Source organism: Bos indicus, chromosome 4 (assembly GCF_029378745.1).
Source record: "Bos indicus isolate NIAB-ARS_2022 breed Sahiwal x Tharparkar chromosome 4, NIAB-ARS_B.indTharparkar_mat_pri_1.0, whole genome shotgun sequence".
Lineage (NCBI taxonomy): Eukaryota > Metazoa > Chordata > Mammalia > Artiodactyla > Bovidae > Bos > Bos indicus.
Genome location: NC_091763.1, coordinates 61311850 through 61336395, shown reverse-complemented (window position 1 = coordinate 61336395; position 24546 = coordinate 61311850). Strand labels below are relative to the sequence as shown.

At 45.4% G+C, this 24546-nt stretch overlaps 1 protein-coding gene across 2 annotated transcripts in view; it reads left to right on the top strand.

Moving 5' to 3' along the window:
- The window catches only part of EEPD1 (endonuclease/exonuclease/phosphatase family domain containing 1), a 192298-nt gene that overhangs the window by 155051 nt on the left and 12701 nt on the right, over nt 1–24546 (top strand). For both annotated transcript variants that reach the window (XM_019958772.2, XM_019958771.2), the window contains exon 4: nt 22373–22483. In XM_019958772.2, the coding sequence (XP_019814331.2) occupies nt 22373–22483 (111 nt within the window). The remainder of the gene's footprint in view (nt 1–22372; nt 22484–24546) is intronic.

Sequence of the window (24546 nt, the reverse complement as noted above, 5' to 3'; positions counted from 1 at the left end):
CTTTGTTATTATGCTCTTTTGGAGTGTTTTTCTCTGTGATTTAGACTCCCTGTTAATTTAGTTTGTGCAGCAGTTGAGAGCTTGTGCTGTGCCTAAATCGCACTATATGCCAAGGGAGATAAAATTATAAAAATACACTTGAATGGCACATATGGAATCCCAGAGTGTCCGAGCTGAGGGAGACTGTTTAATCCACTGAGTCCAGCCCCGTCATCCACCACTTTGCAGACAGGACACAGAGGTGTTGGAGTGTCCTGCTTGCCTGGGCCCATAGCAGTTGTGTTGGTAGAATCAGGACCTGCCCCGGTGGACTCAGTTCTCGTCCAGTGCTCACTTCAGTGTGACCACTGCCTGTGTTCTCTGGTCTCATTTATCCTGGTCTTCAGCTTCAATGGACTGTATGGGGGCTTCTGTCTCTGCATATTCCAGGACTGGGAGCAGATCCAGACAGTTGGTCCCTGGTCCAGGTGATGAAGAATTTAAACCGAGGTCTTCTAATCCTTGGAGCAAAACAGACATGCACTTGTGCTGCTTGTCTCCACGGGCACTCCTTGGTCCAGCAGCGAAGACAGAGAACATGGGCTGGAGGTGGGAGGAGAAGGAAGTCGGAGGTTCAGGGTTCAGGATGCAGACACTCTCGGGGGAGCATCTGAGCACAGAGGAACTCTCAGTGATGCGAGGGCTACAGAGAGTCGGGGCCACTGCAGAGGAAGGCCATGAGGAACATGGAAGAGGACAGAGAACGTGCTGCAAACACACCCTCCATAGGGTCAGTGTCAAAATGAATTGCTTCAAGAATCTTAACATAAAATGTGCCTTTTACAAAACAGTACTCTGTGTGGATTTTAAAATATCAGAGCAAGATTCTTAAGCAACCTGGATTTGTTTTTCTCCCGTGCCTAGTCCTTGCCATTGTTGTTGTTTAGTCACTAAATCATCTCCAACTCTTTTGCCACCCCCTGGACTGTAGCCCGCCAGGACCCTCTGTCCATGTGATTTCTCAGACAAGAATACTGGAGTGGGTTGCCATTTCCTTCTCCAGGGGATCTTCCCGACCCAGGGATCAAACCCAAATCTCCTGTACTGCAAGAGGATTCTTTATGGCTAAACCACCAAGGAAGCCCATGCATGCATGCACACTCAGTCGCTTCAGTTGTGTCTGACTCTTTGCAACCCCAGGGACTGTAGTCTACCAGGCTTCTTTGACCATGGGATTTTTCAGGCAAGAATACTGGTGGGTTGCCATGCCCTCTAGGGCATCTTCCCAACCCAGGGATTGAACCTCTGTCTTGCATTGCAGGTGGATTCTTTTATCACTGAGCCACCAGGGAAGCCTAGAGAAGCCCATAGTCAGAGCTTCATTTGAATGCCATCTTGAATAATCAGTATTCATGTATCTGTTAGATTTTTTAAGTGGGTTGAGCCAATCAGTGCTTAATTAGGGTCAAACTCTTTGTACTCATGTTCCTGGCTAAATCCCTTCCAACAGACAGCTTGCTACTTCCTTGAAGGGCTAATGAGCAGAAATGGGGGCCCCTGTGGAGCTCAGCCTCCCCCTGTTCACTGCTTGGAGTCTAGCTCAGGCCCGCAGGGGCCACTGCAACCAGCTGCTCACCAGCTCTACTTTGCAGACTGCACACTTGGGTCCTGACCCCATTTGGGAAAGGGCTCTTGGCTGGAATCCCCTGCAGGCCCCTCAGCTGCCAGAAAATGGAGCATCTTGGTGAATTATGGGCCAGGCTTCACAGTTCATTGAACTCCTTATTTTCTTTATTCTTATTCTTTTAAATTTTCTCCTATTCTTTTAAAACCATCACAATATACCATGTATATTTAGGGGCTCCCACTACCTTTGTCATATTATGAAAAGCTTTTATTTGAAGTGAGCAAAAAGTAAAGTTCACAAATAGGACTTTTAAATTGCTTTTAGCTTTATTAGCTTTCAAAGATAATTAAAGTAAACAATGAGGGATCATTTTAAATGTACTATCACATTGGTGAAGGTTTTTAAACAATAATATGTAATACTGAAGTTGTGATAGCACCAGCCTCCCCATTCATTGAGGAGGGTGGTGAGAAGGCATTGTCCTTTTGTAAGCTCTGGAGCAGAATATTTCATTGCCTTTGAGATATCCCTACGCTATGACCAAGGTAGGTTTCTGGGAGTGTATCTAGAGGAAATGATCCATAAAAATGTGGAAAAGCATTTGACAGCGTGCTTTATAATTATGAATCATTGCAGGCAGCTCACTGCTCAGCGGGAAGGGTGAGTTTAAACAGTCTATGGTAGGTCTGCCCATGGACTGGTATGTGGTGGCCATTAAAACTGATAATCATTAAGCTTTGTATAAATTTGATATAATGTTTACAAAAAGGAGGATAAGCAGTTGTGCCTGCTCTAATTACAACTATGTAAAAGAACATGTATGCATTCTTTCAGCCAATTTTTATTAAGTACTTGTGTCAGGCTTTGTGCTGGGCTAGGAGACCCATACAGCTATTACCAAGACTACTATCTTTCCTATCTACCTGTGACTCATGTCAGTGTTGAGGAAAACATTAGCCGTTACACCCATTTCTCTACCTCAGAAATGCTGCAATACCTTCTCTCATTGCAAAATGGTAGCCTAGTAGGAAATGGGTCTCAGAGTGGATGGCTCACCCTTCCCAGGAAGGCATAGTGCTCAAGGTCTGCAGGGAGGGTCCTTCGCGTGGTAAGAAGCCAGTCAGATGTTAGATGAGACTGCATCCCATTGGCACAGAAACAGCATCCCTTGGGTTATCTTTCTGTGATTTATGGCTTGATCCCATATTGGTTATTCTAAGGAGATTATCTGGTTCAGAGAATCCCCGTGACCCCATTCTTCACTCCTTTCTTTCTAGCATCATTTTCTTCCCTGGTACGTGAGACATCTTGAGGGCTCCTGAAATCTGAAATGTGTTGCTATTGCCCTACTTTCCTCTTTGCTGCTGTCCTATTTCTCTTCTTTTATGTAGTCATAGTTATCTTTTTTTTCTTTTTTTGCTGCACCCTGCAGAATGTGGGATCTTAATCCCCTGACCAGGGATTGAACCTATGCTCCTTGCATTGGAAGTGCAGAGTCTTAACCACTGGGCCTCCAGGGAAGTTCCATACTCATAGTTATCCTGAATGTAAATTCCCACCTTACACAACCAGCCTCTATCCCCTTTCAGCTGTCCTTAACCCTTAGGAGCCTAGCCCCTATCCCAGTTAATCTAATAAATCATAGTTTACTCTTACCAACTTCTAACCCAAAGTATTTTTACTAAAAATGTTTTTTACTTTCTATTAAAAATTATTGTGAGATAATTTTATGTTGTACTTAAAAATTATATATGAAATTACCCATTTTTTGGCATATGTACCTATTTCTGTTTCTGTCAGTTCCGTTGCTCAGTTGTGTCCGACTCTTTGTGACCCCATGGATTGCAGCACACCAGGCTTCCCTGTCCATCACCAACTTCCAGAGCTTGCTTGCACTCATGTCCATCAAGTCAGTGATGCCATCCAACCATCTTATCCTCTGTTGTCCCCCTCTCCTGCAATCTTTCCCAGCATCAGGGTCTTTTCTAATGAGTCAGTTCTGTTTTTATAATGCATAAATAATGATTTTGTGTTAAAAATATTTTTAAAAATTTTGCAGCCATTTAGATACAGTGCTGTGAATTAAGGAGTGGGAAAAGGAAGGAAATCATTCCTAGAGCTTGTCTTATCCAGGTGAGCTGCAGGAACTGGGGAGCCTGAATCAACTGCTGTCTTTTACCTGCGATGGTTGTCCTTGGGGACACTCTCCTTGATGGTTCCATCTCCTTGTCTTCATACTAACATCTTCATTACTTCTTAGCCTCCTAATTGATTCTGGATTTATAGAGCAAAAGAAGAGAAATCATATAATAGCTATCTGGAATGCAAACTTAGGTGGGGGCCAAAACAAGGCCTATAACAAGAGCACAAGGATCATTTCATTCATGCTTGAAAGTCAAAGGGGCCTTGAAAAATCAACCTTCTCCATGCTTTGCTAAGAATCAGTTTATCATCAACTAAAGAGAATTTTGCTGGCCTCATCTGTGGTGTCACTTGCTTTCAGCCTGACAACGTGTTTTTGGTGTTTCTTCTCAGGAATGTCTGCCAGGAACAAATTCTCATAGTTTGTTTGTTTTTAGTCTGGGAGTGTATTTCATCTTCATTTTTGAAAGTTTTTTTTTTTCTGGATATAAAATTCTTCATTGTCAGCACTCTGAATATGTCATTCTGCTGCCTTCTGATCTTCATTGTTTCTGATGAAAATTTAGCTGCTAATCTTGTTAGAAACAGGTGGATTTTGAAAGCTGGCTATATTCCTGGGTACCATGTTTTAATGAAGGGGCTTCCCAGGTGGCACAAGTGGTAAAGAATCCACCTGCCAATTCAGGAGATGTAGGAGTCGTGGGTTCAATCTCTAGTCAGAAAGATCCCCTAGAGAAGGAAATGGCAACCTTCTTATTCTTGCTTGAAAAATCCCATGGACAGAGGAGCCTGGCAGGTTATAGTACATGGGGTTGCAGAGAATCAGACACGACTGAGCCCATACATGCCACATTTTATTTGGGATGGGGTTACAAGTGGCTCATACTTACTCAGTGTTCCAAAGCTCATTCAACTTTAGTGACACAATTTCATTTGTTTGAGGAGACTTCTAAGGCATTATCTACATAAAGTCTAGCAAAAACATTTCATTTGGTTTTGGTAAAGACAGAAATGAAAGTACAGCACATTATGATATTCTAGTAAGACCAGAGACTTCGTAGTAAGAAATATTTGAGCTTGATTCTCAAATTATAGGTTATAAAATTAATTGAGTAAGTTATAGCCATCGTTTGTTTCACTATATGTATATGGATGGATGGATGGATGAGTGGGTAGATGGATGAATAAATGGATAGATAGAAGGATATGGATAGATAGATACAGGTATACATACATAGTTGGCAGTAAGACAGCATTATATTGGATTGCTATATAAAATTTTATTTATTGCTATGAGTCATGGTCAGAAATGCTTGAAAATTGATATTCTAGATCATTTTTGTGGCTTGAAAGAAGGGAAGACAGCCTGCTCTAGGATTTTTTTTCCAGCAATGGAAAGGCTCTGCTTACCGTCGGGTATATCCTAAGCACTTTTCCCTCCTGCCTCATTAGTGTCTTAACTCTTTTTTGCTTTTCAACAGTAAGAAAATATGCCCAACTCATTGCATGTAGCCATTATCTTATACAAACACTCACATAGCCATGATGACAGGAGTTATATGCAATTTCCTATTTTATTTGGCCCACCCTCAAATGCTTCTGTTATCAGGAAATGCTAACCATGAGTTGGTACTGAGAGAACTTTCAATTCACTGTTGTAGAGAATTCTGAGATGTTTTGTGAATGATTCATTCATTCATTTCTTGAGAGCATGACTTTGATTCAGTAATGTGTAAGCCAGTTGGGAATTTTAAATGAAACAGAAGGGCAGGCAAGTGAAACTCTTTGGCTCAGTTGCTAAAAAGACTTATGCTGAATGTTCTCAGTAGGTAAAATCATCCTGATTGAGTTGGTCATTAAGGCCAGCTTTGCCAGAATTAATTCAGTGGAGAGATCTATCAAATTGTTAACTACCCACTTAGAATGAGTGCTTCCTACAGTTGATAAAATATTTTTTGTGAACCTTTGGGAGACATTGAAATGGTGAATTTGGACCTTAACCAGACTCCAAACTTCTGGGAAAGCATCCAGCCCACCTTTAGAGATGTTGATCTATCTTTGTAGAAATTCAGAACAACATACAGATATCCCTTATGAGAATAATCCAAGACCCCTTACTAGATTCTAGACTCATTTCCTCACCACACTCAGTGTTGCCACCCCATTTCTTCTCTTGCCCTGGGTCTGTCCCCACTAACCTTAATGTAGGCTTATTTTCATATGCAGAATTAATTAGTTTGGAAGAAGACAGCCAGAGGAAACAAAGCAGCACCCCATGTATGAGTTACTCTAAAAGTACAAGTGGTCAGTCACCAGATTTCAGTGGTCTGTAGAAACACTATGGGGTCACAGAGCATCTTCCTGACACGTCCAGCTCCAGGGATCCAGAGGGACCAGAAGTACTCAGGACTAAAACAAAATCCCCACCATTTATAAGCTGAAGGGCTGAACCTGGAAGGGAAGGTAACAATTTCTGGGGTTTTGCCTGAATTCCCAAATTTGCACCAGCTCTGAGGTTGAGTGGGGCTGGAGGTGCTAGAGCCTTCCCTCCTGCTTTTTTTATTATGAAATCATGAGACAGGAGTTTTACATTACTGCTCATCTTCTCTATCAGATGTACTTTGTCTCACTCCCTCTCTCCATCTGGCTGAAACCTCTAGTTAGAAAATAAATTGCTGTGTATTGATTGTTCATTTTCTTCCTAATCACCCAGACATCCTTGTTATACACTTAGCTTGCTTGGCTGTATTTGTGAACAAGAGAGGAAGAAGTAACACTTATTTTTAGCCTTCATGTTAAGATGTGGCAGGGACATTTTTAAATGTTGTTTTGGTGCTTAATTTATTTAGTAACAGCACTTAATAACCTTTTATTTATGAAAAGAAAAGTATATGTGTGTGTGCACTTACACATGTGCTGTATTGATAAAGTTCAAGCCAATTTTAATTGATATTTATAGTATGACTTTCTAGAAAAGTGAAATTTCTAAAAAATGTGAATGCGGAGAGAAAAGTTAAAACATATGCAATTAAAGAAAAAAAAGGAATCCAAATTGGAAAAGAAGAAGTAAAACTCTCACTATTTGCAGATGACATGATCCTCTACATAGAAAAAAAAAAAAAAAACATATGCAATTACTACTTGGTCTCTAATTTTTGTCTCAGTGCTTCAATTGTATGGTTACCAGAGTAACCCTCCTGAAATGCAAGTTTGACCCTTTTACTGCCCTGCCTGTAGTTGCTTCATCTGGAAGCCGAGTAGCTTCCAAATCCATTCACGGATGTAGACTTGGATCCTGGCTCAGCCGTTTGCCCTATGGGTGATCTTAACCCCTCTAGCTCTATATTCCTCCTTTCTTGAGCAAGGATACTCCTCCCTCGCAGAGCCACGGTATGGTGGCATCCCATGATGTATGTGAAGAGCCAGCAGTGGTGCTTGGCATGCGGCAAGCGTGCCAGTAAAGGCATCCATCGTTGTGCCTTCAGGGCACGGTCCTGGTGTCCATGTGGCCCCCACCAGGGCGCAGCTTGATCTCTGTGACACTCCCCTGTGTCCTGTTAGCTTTCACTCCACCCACTTCCAGTAATTTAAAGGGAGCCTGGACTGCAAGGAGATCCAATCAGTCCCTTCTGAAGGAGATCAGTCCTGGGTGTTCATTGGAAGGACTGATGCTAAAGCTGAAACTCCAGTACTTTGGCCACCTCATGCGAAGAGTTGACTCATTGGAAAAGACTCTGATGCTGGGAGGGATTGGGGGCAGGAGGAGAAGGGGACGACAGAGGATGAGATGGGCTGGATGGCATCACCGACTCGATGGACGTGAGTCTGGGTAAACTCCGGGAGTTGGTGATGGACAGGGAGGCCTGGCGTGCTGCATTTCATGGGGTCGCAAAGAGTCGGACGTGACTGAGCAACTGAACTGAAAAGCTTGTGAAAGTAACATCAGGCAGTTTGGCTAATTTTAATTTCCTTTGGCCAAAGACGTGATGAGAAAGGAGGTTAACTGAAAGATAGTTTGGGGGTCTGTCTCTCCATTCCCCCTGTTAGCACAGAAAATTGAGAATCAAGGAGTCTCAGAACATTCTCCAAGATGAAACGCTGTTTCGCGAACTTCCGCCTATAGTTCTTGCTGCCATAAAGTGTCTGGGATTGAAAAATTGTAGGTCTTTCTATCCCTGGCTGCCCACACAGAAAAGATGAATCAAATCTATGTGGTTTGCCCTGAAATAAAATAGGAAATATGCAGGCTTTAGAGACTAGAATTTGGCATAATGCAAATCAAAATAAAATAAGTCATGAATCTATAATACTTTCACCCACAGCTTTGAAGTCTTTATGATTATTGCTCTTGAGGATGGGAGGCTGCATAAACACCATTTAGAATATAGCTGGAGGCTGGCATTTTATAAGAAAAATGGCCGCCAGAGCAGTCTCCCTGAGGGTCCATAAGTACTAATTCTGTTTAATGTGACAGTTCCTAAATAACTCTGCATTCTTCACAGAAACACATATAGGAAGTGCTGGAGCCTTGCCGTAGAGTGAGTCTAAGAGAGATCTAGTCTTTAGTGTTTATGGATTGAGAAAATGTATCCTTGGGGTTTTAAAAAATATGTAGGTGTTCGTGTGGGAGGTTAGGGATGGGGTACTGATGTAAGGCGCCAGCTTTGTTCTGCTCCTCCATGCTTTTCTGCAGATTTAAATACCTACGCAGTCGTTTCCCACCCTTTTATGTCGCCTTTCTCCCCCTCTGCCCCTACCCTTTCTCTTGCTGATGAATACAAATGCTGTCAGTAATCAGTTGTGCTGTGGGATGGTTTGTTGGTGCTTAGAGACCGTCCTTCCTCCATCTATACCCATCTTATTCTTTGAGCCTGTTCACTTGAAAATGTCAAAAGAGGAAAGAAGACTCGAGAAGAGAAAGAACTGTGGTTGGCTAAGTCACCATGGTTTGTCTTAGGAAGTGTTAACATCTGCTTGATGAAGACGCCTTTTTGCTTTACAAGTAAAATGTTGTAATATATATGGTTGACGTTTCCTGTTGAATTTTTGGTTCAGTGTGTCAGTAGAAGTACCAACTGAAACTCTATGCCATCCACCTTCATTGTTGGTGTGTTTCTCCAGCCATGTAAAAACATTAGGATCTGTGGAATGGCATATTTAGTGCAAGGCATGGCATGACCATCCCAGGGTTTCTGCTGTGACGTGGGGTACATAACTCTGCCTGCAGTTCTCTTGCACACTTCTAAAATAGCTGCAAAAATCCTCCAAAACTCTCCTATTTTCAGAACTGCTTCCACTTAGAATAATTAGTTTCAATCATTACTCACAGGTGTGGTGTCTAATTTGGGACAGAGGACTTATTTTATTTGCCCTAAAACTGTCTTTTTTTTTTTTTTAAGCTTCAGTGAGGCTTCTATAGTCCAAAAATTACCAGGCTGTGCAGGTCTCTCCCACGTGCATTATAACCACGTGGAGAGAAGGCTGGGGTAACCCTGTCTAGAGGCAACCTCCCCAGTGCAGTGTTCCTGCTCCCCACCTGATCCAGGGACAGCCCGATGTCACAGCTGTACCTAGACTGCTGCTGCTGCTGCTGCTGCTAAGTCGCTTCAGTCGTGTCCGACTCTGTGCGACCCCATAGACGGCAGCCCAGCAGGCTCCCCCGTCCCTGGGATTCTCCAGGCAAGAACACTGGAGTGGGTTGCCATTTCCTTCTCCAATGCAGGAAAGTGAAAAAAGTGAAAGTGAAGTCGCTCAGTCACGTCCAACCCTCAGCGACCGCATGGACTGCAGCCTTCCAGGCTCCTCCGTCCATGGGATTTTCCAGGCAAGAGTACCGGAGTAGGGTGCCATTGCCTTCTCCGGTACCTAGACTAGCACATGGCATTTATTGAATGAGAGAATGGTTCCTCTGCTTTATCTGAAACATCTAGTCCTTTGCCCAAGTGACTTTTTAAATTATTGACATAAACTATAAAATTAATCGAGTCCACTTGAAAGTGAACAATTCACTGGCATTTAGTAGCTTCACAACTCTGTGAGGCTGCCACCTCGGTTTAGTTCCAAGACATTTTCATCATCCAGAAAAAAAAGACTGGTACCTATTGAGAGGTCAGTCCACCTCCCTCCCTCCCTGGGCACTTGGTGACCACCAGTCTGCTTTGTGTCTCTATGAGTTTGCCTGTTGTGGACATTTCATACAATATTTGGCCTTTTGAATCTGTTTACTTTCCCTCTTATGTTTTCGAGGCTCATTCACGAGGTAGCAGGTATCATTTAAGGGGTCCTACTGCTGCTATTGCTAAGTCACATCATCATGTCTGACTCTCTGCGACCCCATAGATGGCAGCCCACCAGGCTTCCCCATCCCTAGGATTCTCCAGGCAAGAACACTGGAGTGGGTTGCCATTTCCTTCTCCAATGCAGGAAAGTAAAAAGCGAAAGGGAAGTTGCTCAGTAGTGTCCGGCTCTTAGCGACCCCATGGACTGCAGCCCACCAGGCTCCTCCATCCATGGGGTTTTCCAGGCAAGAGTACTGGAGTGGGTGCCATCGCCTTCTCCGACTTAAGGGGTAGTTCAGTACTATTTCAACATATGGAAATAGCACACTTGTTTATCTGTTCTTCAAGTGGTGGGCACTTGAGTCCTTTCTGTCTTTTAGCTCTGTGAGTAGTGCTAGAGTGAAATTCACATACCAGTTCGTTTTCATTCTTTTGATCCTAGTTGTGCTACCTTCTAGTCGTCTCTCTGATTTGTCCACTGCTGTCCCATTAGCTGGGCTTCTCTGGTAGCTCCACTCCAGTATTCTGGCCTGGAGAATTCCATGGACAGAGGAGCGTGGCAGGCTACAGTCCTATGGGGTCGCAAAGAGTCAGATACGACTGAGCCCCCTTTCACTTTACTTTTCTCCTGTTGTCAGGCCACCTTCGTCTCTTGCTGCACTACTTACCTGGTCTGGCCCTTCTCCAGCCTGACTCTACACTGCAGCCCTATGTCCTTGTCAAATGCAGATCTGTTCTTCATGCCCTTCACTGAGTTTAGGATTGCTAGGAAGGTAGGGAGGAAACTCCTTTCAGGCCCGCAGGGTCCTGCCATGGCCAGGTGTCTAACGATTCCTTTAGGCTTATCTCGACTCTTCTGCCCCTCCCCATCTGGGCTGCAGACACACTGATCTTTCTGTCCTATAAACTCTCCCTGCTCTGCCAACCACAGGCCCTTGGCACGTGCGATCCCTGTTGCCTGGAATGCTCACCTCTCCTCTTTGCCTAATTAATGCCTTCTCATCTTGGAATTCCCAGCACAAGCCTCACTTCTTCAGAGAAGCCTTCCCTGACTCAGTCAAACTCACCTCCACCCCCACTGCTAGCATCATGGAGGCCCACAGGCTCCTAACCATTTCTTTGCAGCACAAGTTCTAGCTGCATTTTTACATTTGGATGATTATTGATTCATAACTGCCTACAGAGACAGAAGGCAACTGTACATGCAGAACCTGGGTTCTGGAGCCAGACTACCTAGGTTCAAATGCTGGCTCTGTCCCTATTGGCGGTGTGATCTTGGGCAAGCTGGTTAACCTCTCTGTGCCTGTGTTTTCTCATCCATTATACAGGGCCATAATAATACCTACCTTAGAAGGCTGTTGCAAGAATGAAATAAATTCATATGTGTTACATACATGGCCCCGAAATAATCTCAATAGAAGTATAATTAGTATAACTTTTAAAAATAATTTTAAAAAATTTTAATTAAAAAAATGAATAGCTGTACCTACAGTGCTATCCCCACAGCCCTCATCTCCAGACTGTAAGCTCTGAGGGGCAGGGAACCACAACTCCTTTGCTCCCACTAAAGCTCCAGAGCCCACCTCAAGGTACCCATGTACTTAGTGCTAGTTACATTTTTACTGAACGATTGGATGAATCCATTCTCTTCTTCACCAGAGAAGAATATTAACACTATGGTGTCCCATCTCTCCTTCTGTATCTGAGTTTGGGTAGCTCTAGCTTCTGGCGTGCAGTGTGGTGGCGCTTGGCCACAACCCCTCCTCCTGCCCACGTCCCCAGCTGGTGTGTTTGGGGAATGGGGCTGCCAGGTGTGGAGAGTCAAGGGTGAGGATCCCCTGTCTGTGGCCCTGTACGGAGGGAGGGCCCAGTCTGTATGACCACCGCAGGAACAGACGGGACTTGCCGTGTGCCAAGCCCTGTGCACCCCGTTTTAGAAATATCTGACTCATGAGGCCCGAGTGATTTTTTGTTATGGACGAGGAAACTGAGGCCTGAGCAAGGGGGCCATTTGCCCAAAGTCTTGGTAAGTGGCAGAGCCAAAGTTTAGGTCCTGCCAGCCTTTCTCCAGAGTCTGTGTTCTTCAGATTCTCACCCTTAACTAATGAACGTGACCCACTTAAACACTGAGAATGTGGGAAGGACTCCTCCACTGAAGGAGTTGCGGGTGCTGTCCTGAGTCTGGACAGTTTTGTTAAAGGCCCCACAGTGAACAGTGGACATTCCCACTGAATTCTGGCTTGTGATCTGCTGGCCCTTTGTACCTGAGGGTCCTGACAGGTTGATGTCAGGACAAATTCTCTAAAGAGACATTAAAACAAAGCTTGAGGGAAAAAATAAAAGTGAGACTGGTTTATCTGCAGATGAAAGAAACTACTTAGGAAAACTCCCACCTCTTCTGTCAGTCAGAGATGTAAGAAACAGTCTATTGCCTCCTTTCTGACCGCACAGTTCAGGGGCTTAATGTCTGTGGTCCTTCTCTCCCTAGGCCCCTGAGCTGCTATCTGTTTATCACAAGTATGTACATGAAAAAAAAAAAAAAAGCCTCCTGATTTACTTTCAAAAACAAAGACATTATGATTTTAAACTAACTTACTTGGGATCTTTTTTAGACATGTGGATATAAGTAATGTGAGCACGTAGGGTAGAATGGGGAGCTTCCCTGGTAGCTCAGCTGGTAAAGAATCCACCTGCAATGGAGGAGACCCTGGTTCGATTCTGGGTTGGGAAGTTCCCCTGGAGAAGGGATCGGCTACCCACTCCAGTATTCTTGGGCTTTCCTGGTGGCTCAGATGGTAAAGAATCTGCCTGCAATGCGGAGACCTGGGTTCAATCCCTGGAGAAGGGCATGGTTACCCACTCTGGTATTCTTGCCTGGAAAATCCCCATGGACAGAAGAGCCTGGCGGGCTACACTGAGTGATTTAAGTACAGCACAGGGTAGAATGGTGAGGTTTTATTGCTACCATAGTAGGTGATTTCAGGATGTTTATAATGAAATGAAACGAGCCCCTAAATAGCAGAAATTCCTCCCAGCCCGCGAAACATCCACCACTAGGGGGTTAGCATGCTGTGTCCATATGAGAGTGTGTTAGATGGTGCGTGGAGAGAGTTTGGAAGAGTGTGTAATACTGTGGCACCATTAGAACAAAACCGTGTGTGTCTTTATGAATAATCAGCTATGAAAGTGAAAGTGAAGTCGCTCAATCGTGTCTGACTCTTTGTAGCCCAACAGGCTCCTCCATCCATGGGATTCTCCAGGCAAGAATACCGGAGTGGGGTGCCATTTCCTTCTCCAGGGGATCTTCCCCACCCAGGGATCAAACTCAGATCTCCCGCATTGCAGGCAGATGCTTAAATGCATAGGAAACATCCTAGAAGGGAATCCACCAAAAGTGTTAGCAGTGGTTGTCTTTGCACAGTGATATTCTGCTTAAATTTTTCTTTGTTTCTCTAATTTACAAATTGTCCTATAATGAGCTTGTGTTTGCTGATACCAGAGCATAAGCCTCCATTTAAGGAGAAGGAAGGGAAAAAGCCACAGAATTACTAGTACAATCTTAACTCCCATCTCAGATTAAGAGTCTTAGCATCCAAAGAGCTTTAGAGAAGAAAAGAACCTTTGGAAGCGTCCCTGAAGGGTGGAAACAAGGGGTGATGAGGTGATGACAAGCACGGAGGCAGCAACATAGGAGTATAAAATCCCCATAGGAGGGCCCCAGGCCCCAGGCCCTGTGCCTCTCACTCCCCATCCTAACCTGCCTCTCCAGGAATCTTCAGCTTTCTCTTAGTCTCCATTTTATAATTTCCTTTGCCAAAAAAAAAAAAAAATCTAACTGCCTTGCAAAGTACCCTCCCTCCCCCTGTGCTTATTTTTAACCATCTTGTCCAGGAAACGTATGCTGAGGAGCTCCTGGGAGCGTGGAGGAGAGGCTACCAGAACCGGCAGCCACTCTGTGACAGGAGTGCATGTGGGTATCCCTCCCCTTGACTCTGAAGAAGCAGCTGGTGATGAACTGGTTATGGAGGCAGAGGGAATGCGTCCCTGTTTGCTTTGTGTCTTCCTCAGCATGATAGGAGTGTTTAAACAAGGATGAACAGTCCTCCAGAATCCTTTTGGGTCCCTAGGAAGAGCATGTTCATGGAGCTGACCGAGTAGGGGCTCGCGGGCCAAGTGATGCAAGGGCGGTAAGCCCACTGCTTCTCTGGATGGATGGAGAAGGACGGGCCTGAGCCTTTAGGGCAGGGGCTGCCCCACGAAGCTCTGAACGCTTGGCTGTGTGTCCCGCTGGTCCCTGGCTCCTACCGGGAGGAAGGCTGTAGTTCTGATGTGTTGACCTCCCTGGGAGGGCAGTGTCCCCAGGTAACTTGGAGCATCGGTGAGGAAGTGGACAGTAGCGGTGTGGTGGTGGTGGGGCTTTTAGTTCCAGAGGATCCCAAATTTGGAACACACGTGGTGCAGTACACACACATCATCTCACAGGGCAGTTGGTCTAATTCGTGTTTTCTGAGACTTTGCTCCTAAGTGAAGTGCAATTGAGCCTTCGAGTTGGCTACGCTGGACTTTATCCCACTCGCTGGCAGTGGGTGACCTTGCTGTGGTCCGTCTCTAAGCCCTGCTTTCCTCACGTGTCAGATGAGAGCATTATTAACTTCCTCGCAGGATTGTCATTGGGATCAGATGTGATAATGTGTGAACAGTGCCTAATCGCTGTGCTTAATAAATGCTGGTCCTCATCTCTTGCCCGCCCTTCCTCAGCCTCTGGCTCTCTTTTTCACAGGAGTCAGAGCTAACTGGTCAGGAATTACTGGCCACCTATGTTTTCTTACAATTGATGGATATGTCCAAACTTAAACCTATTAGAATGACTGCCTAGGAAATGTAAGCTCTTAGTTAGGCAGTTTAGCAAGGGGTCTCCAGGTGGGACTCAGGGCACATTAAGGAGGGCTGATGCTCTTTTTCAAAAGAGTGGAATCTGTTCTCCATGTTTGGGAGAAAGCCTTTGGAAAGTTAACCTGATGTGCTGTCAGAGCAGTCCGCTCCTTTATGGAGTTCATGGGGCGATTACCACAGAGAAAGAGGGAGAAAGGAGTTTTAATGTTTCTGAGAACACTGTATTTTCTCTTTTAGTCTTACACTTCTCTTCCCACACCTTCCTCTTTGCCTCTTCTCCTAGCGTTCTAGAACCATGCAGTGTTAGAACTTGAAGTGCCCTTCCAAAGCTACAAGGAAATGAGCCCATTTCTTTCTTTCCATTTTCGAACATGGTTGTCGTTCAGTGAGCCCCCAGGGGCAGAGGAATGGCCGCGCTCTCTCCCTCCACAGACACCTGGGCCCTTGGGACAGGCTCCTGGATACACCCAGTGTGGCAGCAGTGTTGGGTGAGGGGCTCTGAGCAATCCTGGGGGCCCCAGAGTCATGGCTATCTGGTATACCTCGCACCTGTCTCCCCTCTGGCGTACATGCCTGAGTGTGCGTTTGAGCAAAGGTGACTGCACCTCGTCATGGCTCTGTGGGAATGATCTCTTTCTCTTCCATAGAGACTGGGAAAGGAGGGAGTGACAGACTCTTTGCCCTGGCTCTGTGTCCATGTTACATTTTGCGTGTGTGCCCTGCTCTGAGGAGAGGAGGCCAGGACCTTTAAGATGGTTAAGGCACTTAGCACTTATTAGGACAGAGCAATAAATGAGTGCATTGCCGCCCCATAGGCAGTATGGCCTTACAAAGTATCAACATCTGAAAGTCTAAATATGCCCAGAAAACTCTGTAATTGGCTTATTGTTAGAAGGCCAAGCATGATTAATCCTTCCCAGGTGGTGCTAGTGGTAAAGAACATGCCTGCCAATGCAGGAGACAGACACAGGTTTGATCCCTGGGTCTGGAAGATCCCCTGGAGGAGGAAATGGCAACCCACTCCAGTATTCTTGCCTGGAAAATCCCATGGACAGAGGAGCCTGGTGGGCTACAGTCCATGGGGTCGCAAAGAGTCGGACATGATTAAAGCAACTTAACATGCATGCGGACGTTATTCAGCTTTTGCACAGCTTGGTGTTCTTTGAGAGTATATTGACATTTTAAGGACCCTAACCATTCCATGGTTTCACTCTCCACGTGATCACTGACAGATACCCAGAGATCTGCTGGCTTCTAATGTTGCCCATAACATACATGTGCTTGATGATCCTGGCAAAGCTAAGCCCTTGCTTACTATTAACATTTCAAAAAAAAAGTGTTGTCTGTGTCCTTTGTTCTGTTTCTGGTAGTACTCAAATGAAAGAAAGTTGAGTCTCTTGACCTCACCTGACTTAAGACAGGGCTGCTAGGACTTCCCTGGTGGCCCAGTGGTTAAGACCCCATGCTTCCAACGTAAGGGGGCACAGTTCAGTCCCTGTTTGGGGAACTAGGATCCCACATGCCATGTGGTGCAACCAAAAACATTTTTTTGTCATTAAAAACCAAATAAGACAGGGCTGCTTTCATCTATGATGGCCATTCATCCTCTTAAGGCAATAGTGCCTCTCCGTCCACACAGTGTGTTGTTTGCACGAGCTGCTGCTGAGTGCACAGAGGGAACGGTGGGTAACAAGTGGAAAGCTAGCGGTCAAAGAGACGTCACCTTGAGAATCAGAAGAGCAACCAAAATAGCCAACTCAGTGAAACAGCTTCATCTGAAACTTTGGCCCTGTGGATTCCAAATGAAAACATACCCCTATAGCCCATCCAGGAAGCAGAAGGGCAGCCATCTGGAGTTTGCTTTGAAACCTGTCTGTCCTCCTGACATTCTGTCTCCAGCTGTATGGTCAGCACGAGCAGTGCATCTTTGTAACTGGCTCCCAGAGCCCCGGGTTTCATTTCACCTTAACTGGACGGGGAAGATGAAGGGACCGCGGAGCTTGGTGGTGGCTGCACAAGGCACTTGGTGAGGTTGGACCCCTTCCCATTGTTATTTACTGGTCAGGACCAGATGAACCAAGGAGCATTCATTTCAGAAAGGGAGAAGGGTAGAAGGGATGAACGAAGTCCAAAAGTCCACCAACCAAGAAAGAGTTTGGTGTTAAGCCTTGGAACCTCTTGTCTCTGCAGAGGTGAACAGTCAGCTGGTCCAGACAGACCTGATGTGTGCAGCACATCCTAAGCACAGCCAAAGGAGTCCTGTCTTTTAGGACTTTACGTTTCTGACTGCCAGCAACTTGGGCATCTTGTAGATTGGAGTTTAAAGGTTTGACTTAGGCTCCCTGTTGACAAGCCGAAGCAGAGAGAGGGGTGAATTTGGCCTTGACAATCAAGTTCTGCATCTGAGTAGCCAACTGTGGGGCACATACTAAAGACTGATATTATCCCCTAATTGGTCTGAAGCTCAAGAAACAAGTCCAGCCCATTTGGGGGGTTCTTGTAATTTATCCTGGGACAGAAAAACCTAAGGTGGGATCCCCAGGAGACATGCCTTTACTCATTCATTCAACAAATGTCCATTGCACGCCTATGTATACATGGTGGCCGGACTCCCTCCTTGCCTTTATCTCACAGGGTGTTCTGCAAAGGACCTCAGTCAGATGCTTACACGGGGCAGAGTGGGAGAGCTGAAATAGTATTTATTTGTTTTGAACAATACAAGTTGTCTTTCCTGACCACAGGTATTAAAAATGCAAAGACCAAGTTCGAAAGCAATAATTATCTTTTTTCCTCTGAACTTCTCAAGCTTTAGTTTAAAATTGGGGAACTTGAGAGTGCACAGCTTGGCCCTAACCTCAGATTCCGACTCAGTCGGGGTGGGATGGGCAAACCTGTGGTCTAAAATGAGAGCTGGTGTAATTCTGCTGAATACAGGTGATGGGTTAGCCCCTGGGACTTTAGAAACACAGGTGGTGGGCAAGGGCCCTGTGGTGAGATTGTGCAGATCTGTGCAGTTACCTGGGAGGCTTTTTTCCAATCATACCCACCTTGCCCCTTCCATTTCTACCCATTCTGCCCTTGGGAACCACTTTTGCTTAAAGTGTATTTTCTTCCTTCTGATGTGCGGGCAAAGCAGAAAATTTGAGAACCAGCTGTTCTTTTTTTTTTTTTTAAATCAACTTCGGGCAGAGTTCAGGTTGAGGGCTCTCAGAGGGTGCTTTTCCCTTTGAAGTGTTCAGGAGAAAGAATCTAAGGATCAGTAAAGGCTGGCTGGCCCCACCCCTTGCATCGTGTCCAGCCCCACATGGTCCACCTGTTCTGACCAGGAGGCGGCGCGTTAGGAGACAGACTTCAGTTCACACCTCCCTCTAAACCCTGTCAGCTGTGGAATCTCGCATTCAACTCACTTATGTCTGGGCCTAACATTTCTGGGCTGCACCTTCCTCCTGAATAACTGGTAGTGTGATCTGTTGGTGGGATAATAGGAATAGTGTGGACCAAACAAGGGGGCTGTTGGAGTAGGCTTCTCAAAGCTTGCCGAACTTGCACCCTGGGATCCTGTGACAGCGCAGATTCCAGGGCACTGGTGTGGGGGGCCTGAGAGCTTGCATTTCTAACAGACTCCCAGGTGAGCTTGATGCTACTGGTCCATGGACCACACCCTGAGTAGCAAGGATTTAAAGGTGCTCTCCTCCTCAGATTTGCTGTGAACTGTTAGTGCAAGCAGTCAGCTAAGTTATCAAGCTGGCAGATTTTTTCTTGCTCTTTTTTTAAATTTCATTTTTAATTGTGGCAATTCTTTTTTAAGTTCTAGAAATAGAAGAAAATACCTACCTGTTACCCAATGCTGATCATGAAAATTGAGGCATAGAGTGCTTTCAGTCAAAAACACTGTTCTCCTTGGTCCCTTATTTTATTGTGTATGTGTGTTCAGTTGATCAGTCATGTCCAACTCTTTGCAGCCCCATGGACTTTAGCCTGCCAGGCTCCTCTGTCCATGGAATTTTTCAGTCAAGAATACTGAAGTGGGCTGCCATTTCTTCCTGCAGGGGATCTTCCCAGCCCAGGGATCGAACCTAGGTCTCCTGCATCTCCTGCCTTGCAGGCAGATTTTTTTACCTCTGAGCCACCAGGGAAGCCCCACTTATATTATTAATTGTCCCCAGTAACATAAGAAATACTTATGTACTAATAAGTAGAAGGATCATCTACTCTGAGGGCTGAGAGAAACATCAAGGGCAAGGCTTCAGATATACAAAATACAGGTGACCCATAAGTTTCAGAAATCATGGTTCCTTATCTTCCAGAGTTTACCTGTGAGGGAAAGACTTTTAAATATAAAACAAAGAAAAGGAAAATACATTTCCTTCATTCCATAACACCAGCTTTTTAAACTTGAATCAGAGTCACCTGGAAGGGATGTTAAAATGCAGCTTGCCAGGTCTGACTCAGACACTAATTTTGATAGCATTTTAAGTTCCCAGATGATACTGATGCTCACACTTGAACCAGCACAAAGCTTTGTCCCCAGAGCCCATCTTTGAGAGAGGTGTGCATGAAAAACAGTGTCTCTCCTGACCTGTGAGGGTCAGGAGAGATGAGCTTTCTGGCTGTCTGTAGATTGCTCTTCCCAGCACAGCATGGCCTTAGAGGCTGGAACTTTCCAGTAGAGCTGGTTGGCTAATCACCTCAGGGACTTTTTAAGAGCTAGAGGTTCCTGGGGTGCATCCTCAGAGATGCAGGCAAGCAGCCAGGTTCAGGCCTGCCTATGTGGAGAGCAGTGAGGCACCAGATGGACACTGGAGAGCTGTTCTCCTTTTTAATGACTCTTGGATTCAGCTCTAATGATCACTCAGCAATTGAATGATTCCCCAGCAGGAAATTGGACCCTCTGGAAGTACATTTCCTTGCTGGATTCCTAAAGTTAGAGTCGATAAATTCTGCATGCATTTTCCAGAGTGCTTCATTTCCTACCCAAGGGTGGCTACCAGCCAGGACCATCTGGCTATGGGGATTCATGCAGGGTGAAGTCCCCCTATTGGGGATAACACCATCCGTGGCAGTGTTGAAAGGGGAACGGATAAAAGTCACTGAGGACCAGATCCCACAGAGAACCCTTCCCAGGCAAACTCAAAGTCAGATTAAGATCAAAGCAGTTACTTAAATAGCCTCAAGAAGAAATTCCTCCTTTTGTCTCTCATACCTGGATTTGAGGATGGTGATTGTCTCTGAAGTTTCCTGGCTCACCAGCTGATGGTTATAGAGTACCACTGGGCACCATGCTCTGCCAGGTGGGCTTTCTAAGGGCAACTTGGGGACGGTTCTTGCTCTTGTGGCGTCCACCACTGGGAAGAGGCAGATGCGTAAACATGTAACTAAAAGCAGCACGATTCCTAGAACCTTGTGCATCTAGAGTAGCCCTCCCGGGGGCTCCATCCTCGCCCGGTTTTGTTTCCTCCATAGTGCTTGTCACTAGAGAAATAATTCATCTTCTCTCTTAGAGCTCGAGCAACAGGAGAGCAAAGACCAGGCCGTCAGACCCTGGCCTCTCTCGGCTGCTGGACGTGAACTGCCCAGGAAGGGTATGAGAGCCGCTCTGTGCAGCCAAGGCATTCCTGGAGGAGGCTGCCAGCAGACCACTCGCTGTCTGCCCACAACACGTGTATCTGAGGCAGATGCTTAGGGAGGAGTGGCAAATGCAGTGGTTCTCAGATCTTAGCTGGCATCCAAATCACCAAAGGGCTTGTTAAAACACATTTACTGGGCCTCACCCTAGAGTTTCTGATCTAGTAGGTCTAGGGTGGGGCCAGAGAGTTTCCTACAAGTTCCCAGGTGATGCTGATATTCCTGGGTCCTGGACCACACTTTGAGAACCACAGGGATGGTGTGTCAGCATAGCCATCACAGCTTACCCAGTGGACAGATGGGAGGGGATTGAATGACAGAGAGGCAGAGAGACCTCTAACAAGCTATGCCAGTGAGCCAGGGGGGAGAATATGGAGCTCTGAAATGGACCATAACAGTGGGATTGGAGAACAGAAAGAGGGTGCTTCTGACAGACGTGATGCTGCATGTGGCCTGGGGAGCACTACCCTGTGGGAGGAGAGGGCAGAGTCAGAGTGGCTGGAAAGATGCTCATGCCAGGAATTGAAATGCACGTCGGGGAGGGGAATGGTATGTTCCTTTGGGACCTGCTGGGTTTGTACTTCTGTGGAAATCTTCTGATGGAAATGTTAAAAAGGAAGTCAAAATACAATTCAAAACTCAAGAGAGAAATCTGAGATGCTGGTACAAATTTGGGGGCATTTGGGGTAGAAGTGTAAGCTGAAGCTGTGGGGCTGAGATTATCTAAGGGTGGCTCTTTGAGGAGATGGCAATGATGCCTCCGAAAGGAAGCCCAGAGACTGGCTGGTAGGACCGGGCAGAGAAAGGGCTGAGTAGGGTGCCCAAGGTGCATGAAGTAAAGGGACAGGAGGTGTCACCCAGAAGGGGCAGTACCAGGTATCAGAGCATCTCAAACACAGCCCAAATCTGACAAATTCCGGAGACCCTTAAAAGAACCAGCCCCAAAAGATGGGGTTGTGTTTGAGGCATGACTTAGAGGAGCTGGCCCATGGATTCTGAAACCTGTAGTTTTTCAGTTCCTCATTTTATTAATACGTTGTCTGTACGATTTCATTTTGCCTTGATGATAAAGTCACCTTACAGTTCTTTATTGGTGAAACACATACACGAAAAGAAGCTCACCCTGAAAACGCACATGAGGCATAGTCATCACCCACGAGAGGCCTTTCTTCTCAGAGGAAAACCAAGGGAAAAGTATGGTGGTGCATGGTGAAGGGAGGGTCAGTTGGTACTTTTTTTTAAATGAAGTATAATTGATTTACAATATTGTATTAGTCTCAGATGTACAACGTAGTGATCTGGTAATTTTATACATTATGAAATGACCGCAACATTAAGTCTAGTGACCACCTATCACTATTCAAAATTATTTCACAATTATTGACTGCCTTCTGGGGGTCTGTTTTTGTGCCTCTAACAGCGGTGGGGAACTACCATGTATCCATGTTCTTCCCTCTGCGTTTGATACTGATCTAGACTCTCCTGGGACCTTAAGCACTGATTTTTCAAGGATTAAAAAGATTCTGACAACTGCTTTTGGACTATTTGTGGTGGATTGCTACAAAGAGGATGGTTTGCTCTAAGCTAAAATTCTCCAGGTGATAATTGTATATTTCACCGGTGGACAGTTTGCTTTTTAATTTTCGAGGCTTGTTTTGTCATCCTGGTCTTCATAAACCCTGGCTTCTGAGAACACAAGGACGGGGTCTGACAAGTGTCTGGATCAGGCTGAGGAGTCAGGGTCCTGCATTTTCTGGCTCCTCAGACTGCCTGCAGCAGGAACTGCTTTAGGCGGGAACACACACCGACGTGTTCTCTGTCTTTACAGTTCTGTGTGGAGCTAAACCAGCCAATCCTGCCCAACATCCGCAAGTGGAAAGGGCCCCGGGGATGCTGGAAGGCCGTTGTTTCAGAGACGCCCTCGACTCAGCTCCAAAAGGTACCCTCATCTGCAGAACGGGGATTTTCTTTCCATTTTCTTTTTTCCAATCACAGACATTTAAAATCTTTCCTTTGCCAACATCCTTGATGTAATGTTGTATTTCTGCCCGTTTTTTAGCTCTTTGCCATTTGTTTCAAAATGCCCTGGTTCTTATTTCCTGTTTGGATCAGGAATGGCCTGCTGCCCAGACGGAAATGGGAGCTGGGGTGTTGGGAGGAGAGGAGAAATCCTGTCTGGAGCCAAGGCAGCAAATGGGGTATTTCTGTCCTTTGTCCTTCTAATCCCTTCTCCACGGTTCCAGCCTCTGCCAAGTTTGTAGACAGCCCATTGTTCATTGACTGAGAACTTCAGATTCACTTAATTCATACGTGAAATATTTGCTTTAGTGGTAAGAATTGTGCACATGGAAATGGTCTGTGGAAACTTTCAGCAGACTTTCATTTTGAATTTTCTTTCATTAGTATTGCCCATATGGGTTTAGGTAAATCGCTCTATGTATGTATTTTCACTCCCACATATCGTATTCAAGACCAGTTTTTATTCACTTGAAATATTCAACATCGGTAGAGTTTTAGATTAAAAAAAAAAAAGGCCCCTGATAGTTAATTATGAGCGGATTACAAAATTTTCCTATGAATGCAGATGTTGTATTTTTATCTCTAGTTGTTGGTGCTGCGTGCATGTCAATTGTGTCTGACTCTTCGTGACCCTTGGACTATACCCCACCAGGCTCCTCTGTCCATGGGATCTTCCTGGCAAGAATACTGGAGTGGGTTGCCATTCTCTTCTCCAAGGGATCTTCCCAACCCAGGGGTCAAACCCATGTCTCCTGTGGCTTTGCATTGGCAGGCGGATGCTTTACCACTGAGCCATGTGGGAAGCCTGTTTGTATCTCTAGTATACCATTATAAACACACATGATATAAATACTTATCTGAGAGATATGGAGATCTGGGACTTTTAAATTGTAATGTTTACTGAATTAAAAGTATCCAGTCACTTACTGAAAATAAGCTTTCTTTTTAGTGCCTACTTTAAAGTGTGCTGTAAATCTTATTTCTCTGGGTTTGGGGGGTAAGTGATTACTGCAGGTGGTAGCCAGGAGGCTGGAAATATAGGATAATTGGAAGGTATCTGGTCTTTACCACTCCAGCCCATGACTGTCCCTTCTCAGTCCACATAGAAATAATACTAACAGGGGACTTCCCTAGTAATCCAGGGGTTAGGACTCTATACTCTCCCTGCCAGGGGCCCGGGTTCAATCCTGGTCGGATAACTATGTTCCCACAGGCTGCATGGTGCAGCCAAAAGTAAAATAAAAATAAACTTAAAAAACAGGGTTGGGGAGCTTCCCTGGTGGCTCATTGGTAAAGAATCTGCCTGCCAGTGCAGGAGACAGGGGTGCCATCCCTGGTCCGATAAGATCTCACGTGTTGAGGAGCAACTAAGCCCACACCATGACTGTTGAGTCTGTGCTCTAGAGCCCAGGAACCACAACTACTGAGCCCACATGCAGCAACTACTGAAGCCCTCTAGAGCCCTTGCTCTGCAACAAGAGAAGCCACTGCAATGAGAAATCCATGCACTGCAGCTAGAGAGTAGCCGCCACTTGCCCCAACGAGAGAAAAGCTGGTGTAGCAATGAAGACCCAGCATAGCCATAAATAAATATATAAAAATAATTTAAAAAATATTTTTAATGGCTCAGATGGTGAAGAATCTGCCTACAGTGTGGGAGACCCAGGTTCAATCCCTGGGTCAGGAAGATCCCATAGAGAAGGGCGTGACTACCCACTCCAGTATTCTTGCCTGGAGAATTCCATGGACAGAGGAGCCTGCTGAACTATAGTCCTTGGGGTCAAAAAGAGTCGAACACAACTGAGCGACTAACACTTTCACACCTTTTTTTAAAAGGCACTTTACATACATGTATATAGGTTCACAGGACTCTTACAGTCCATTTAACACTATTTATCTGTTCAGCAGATCATTAGAAAAGTGTCTTACTGTGTGTCAGGCACACAGTACTAGATGTTCATGGTGAGAAAACTAGACCCAGAA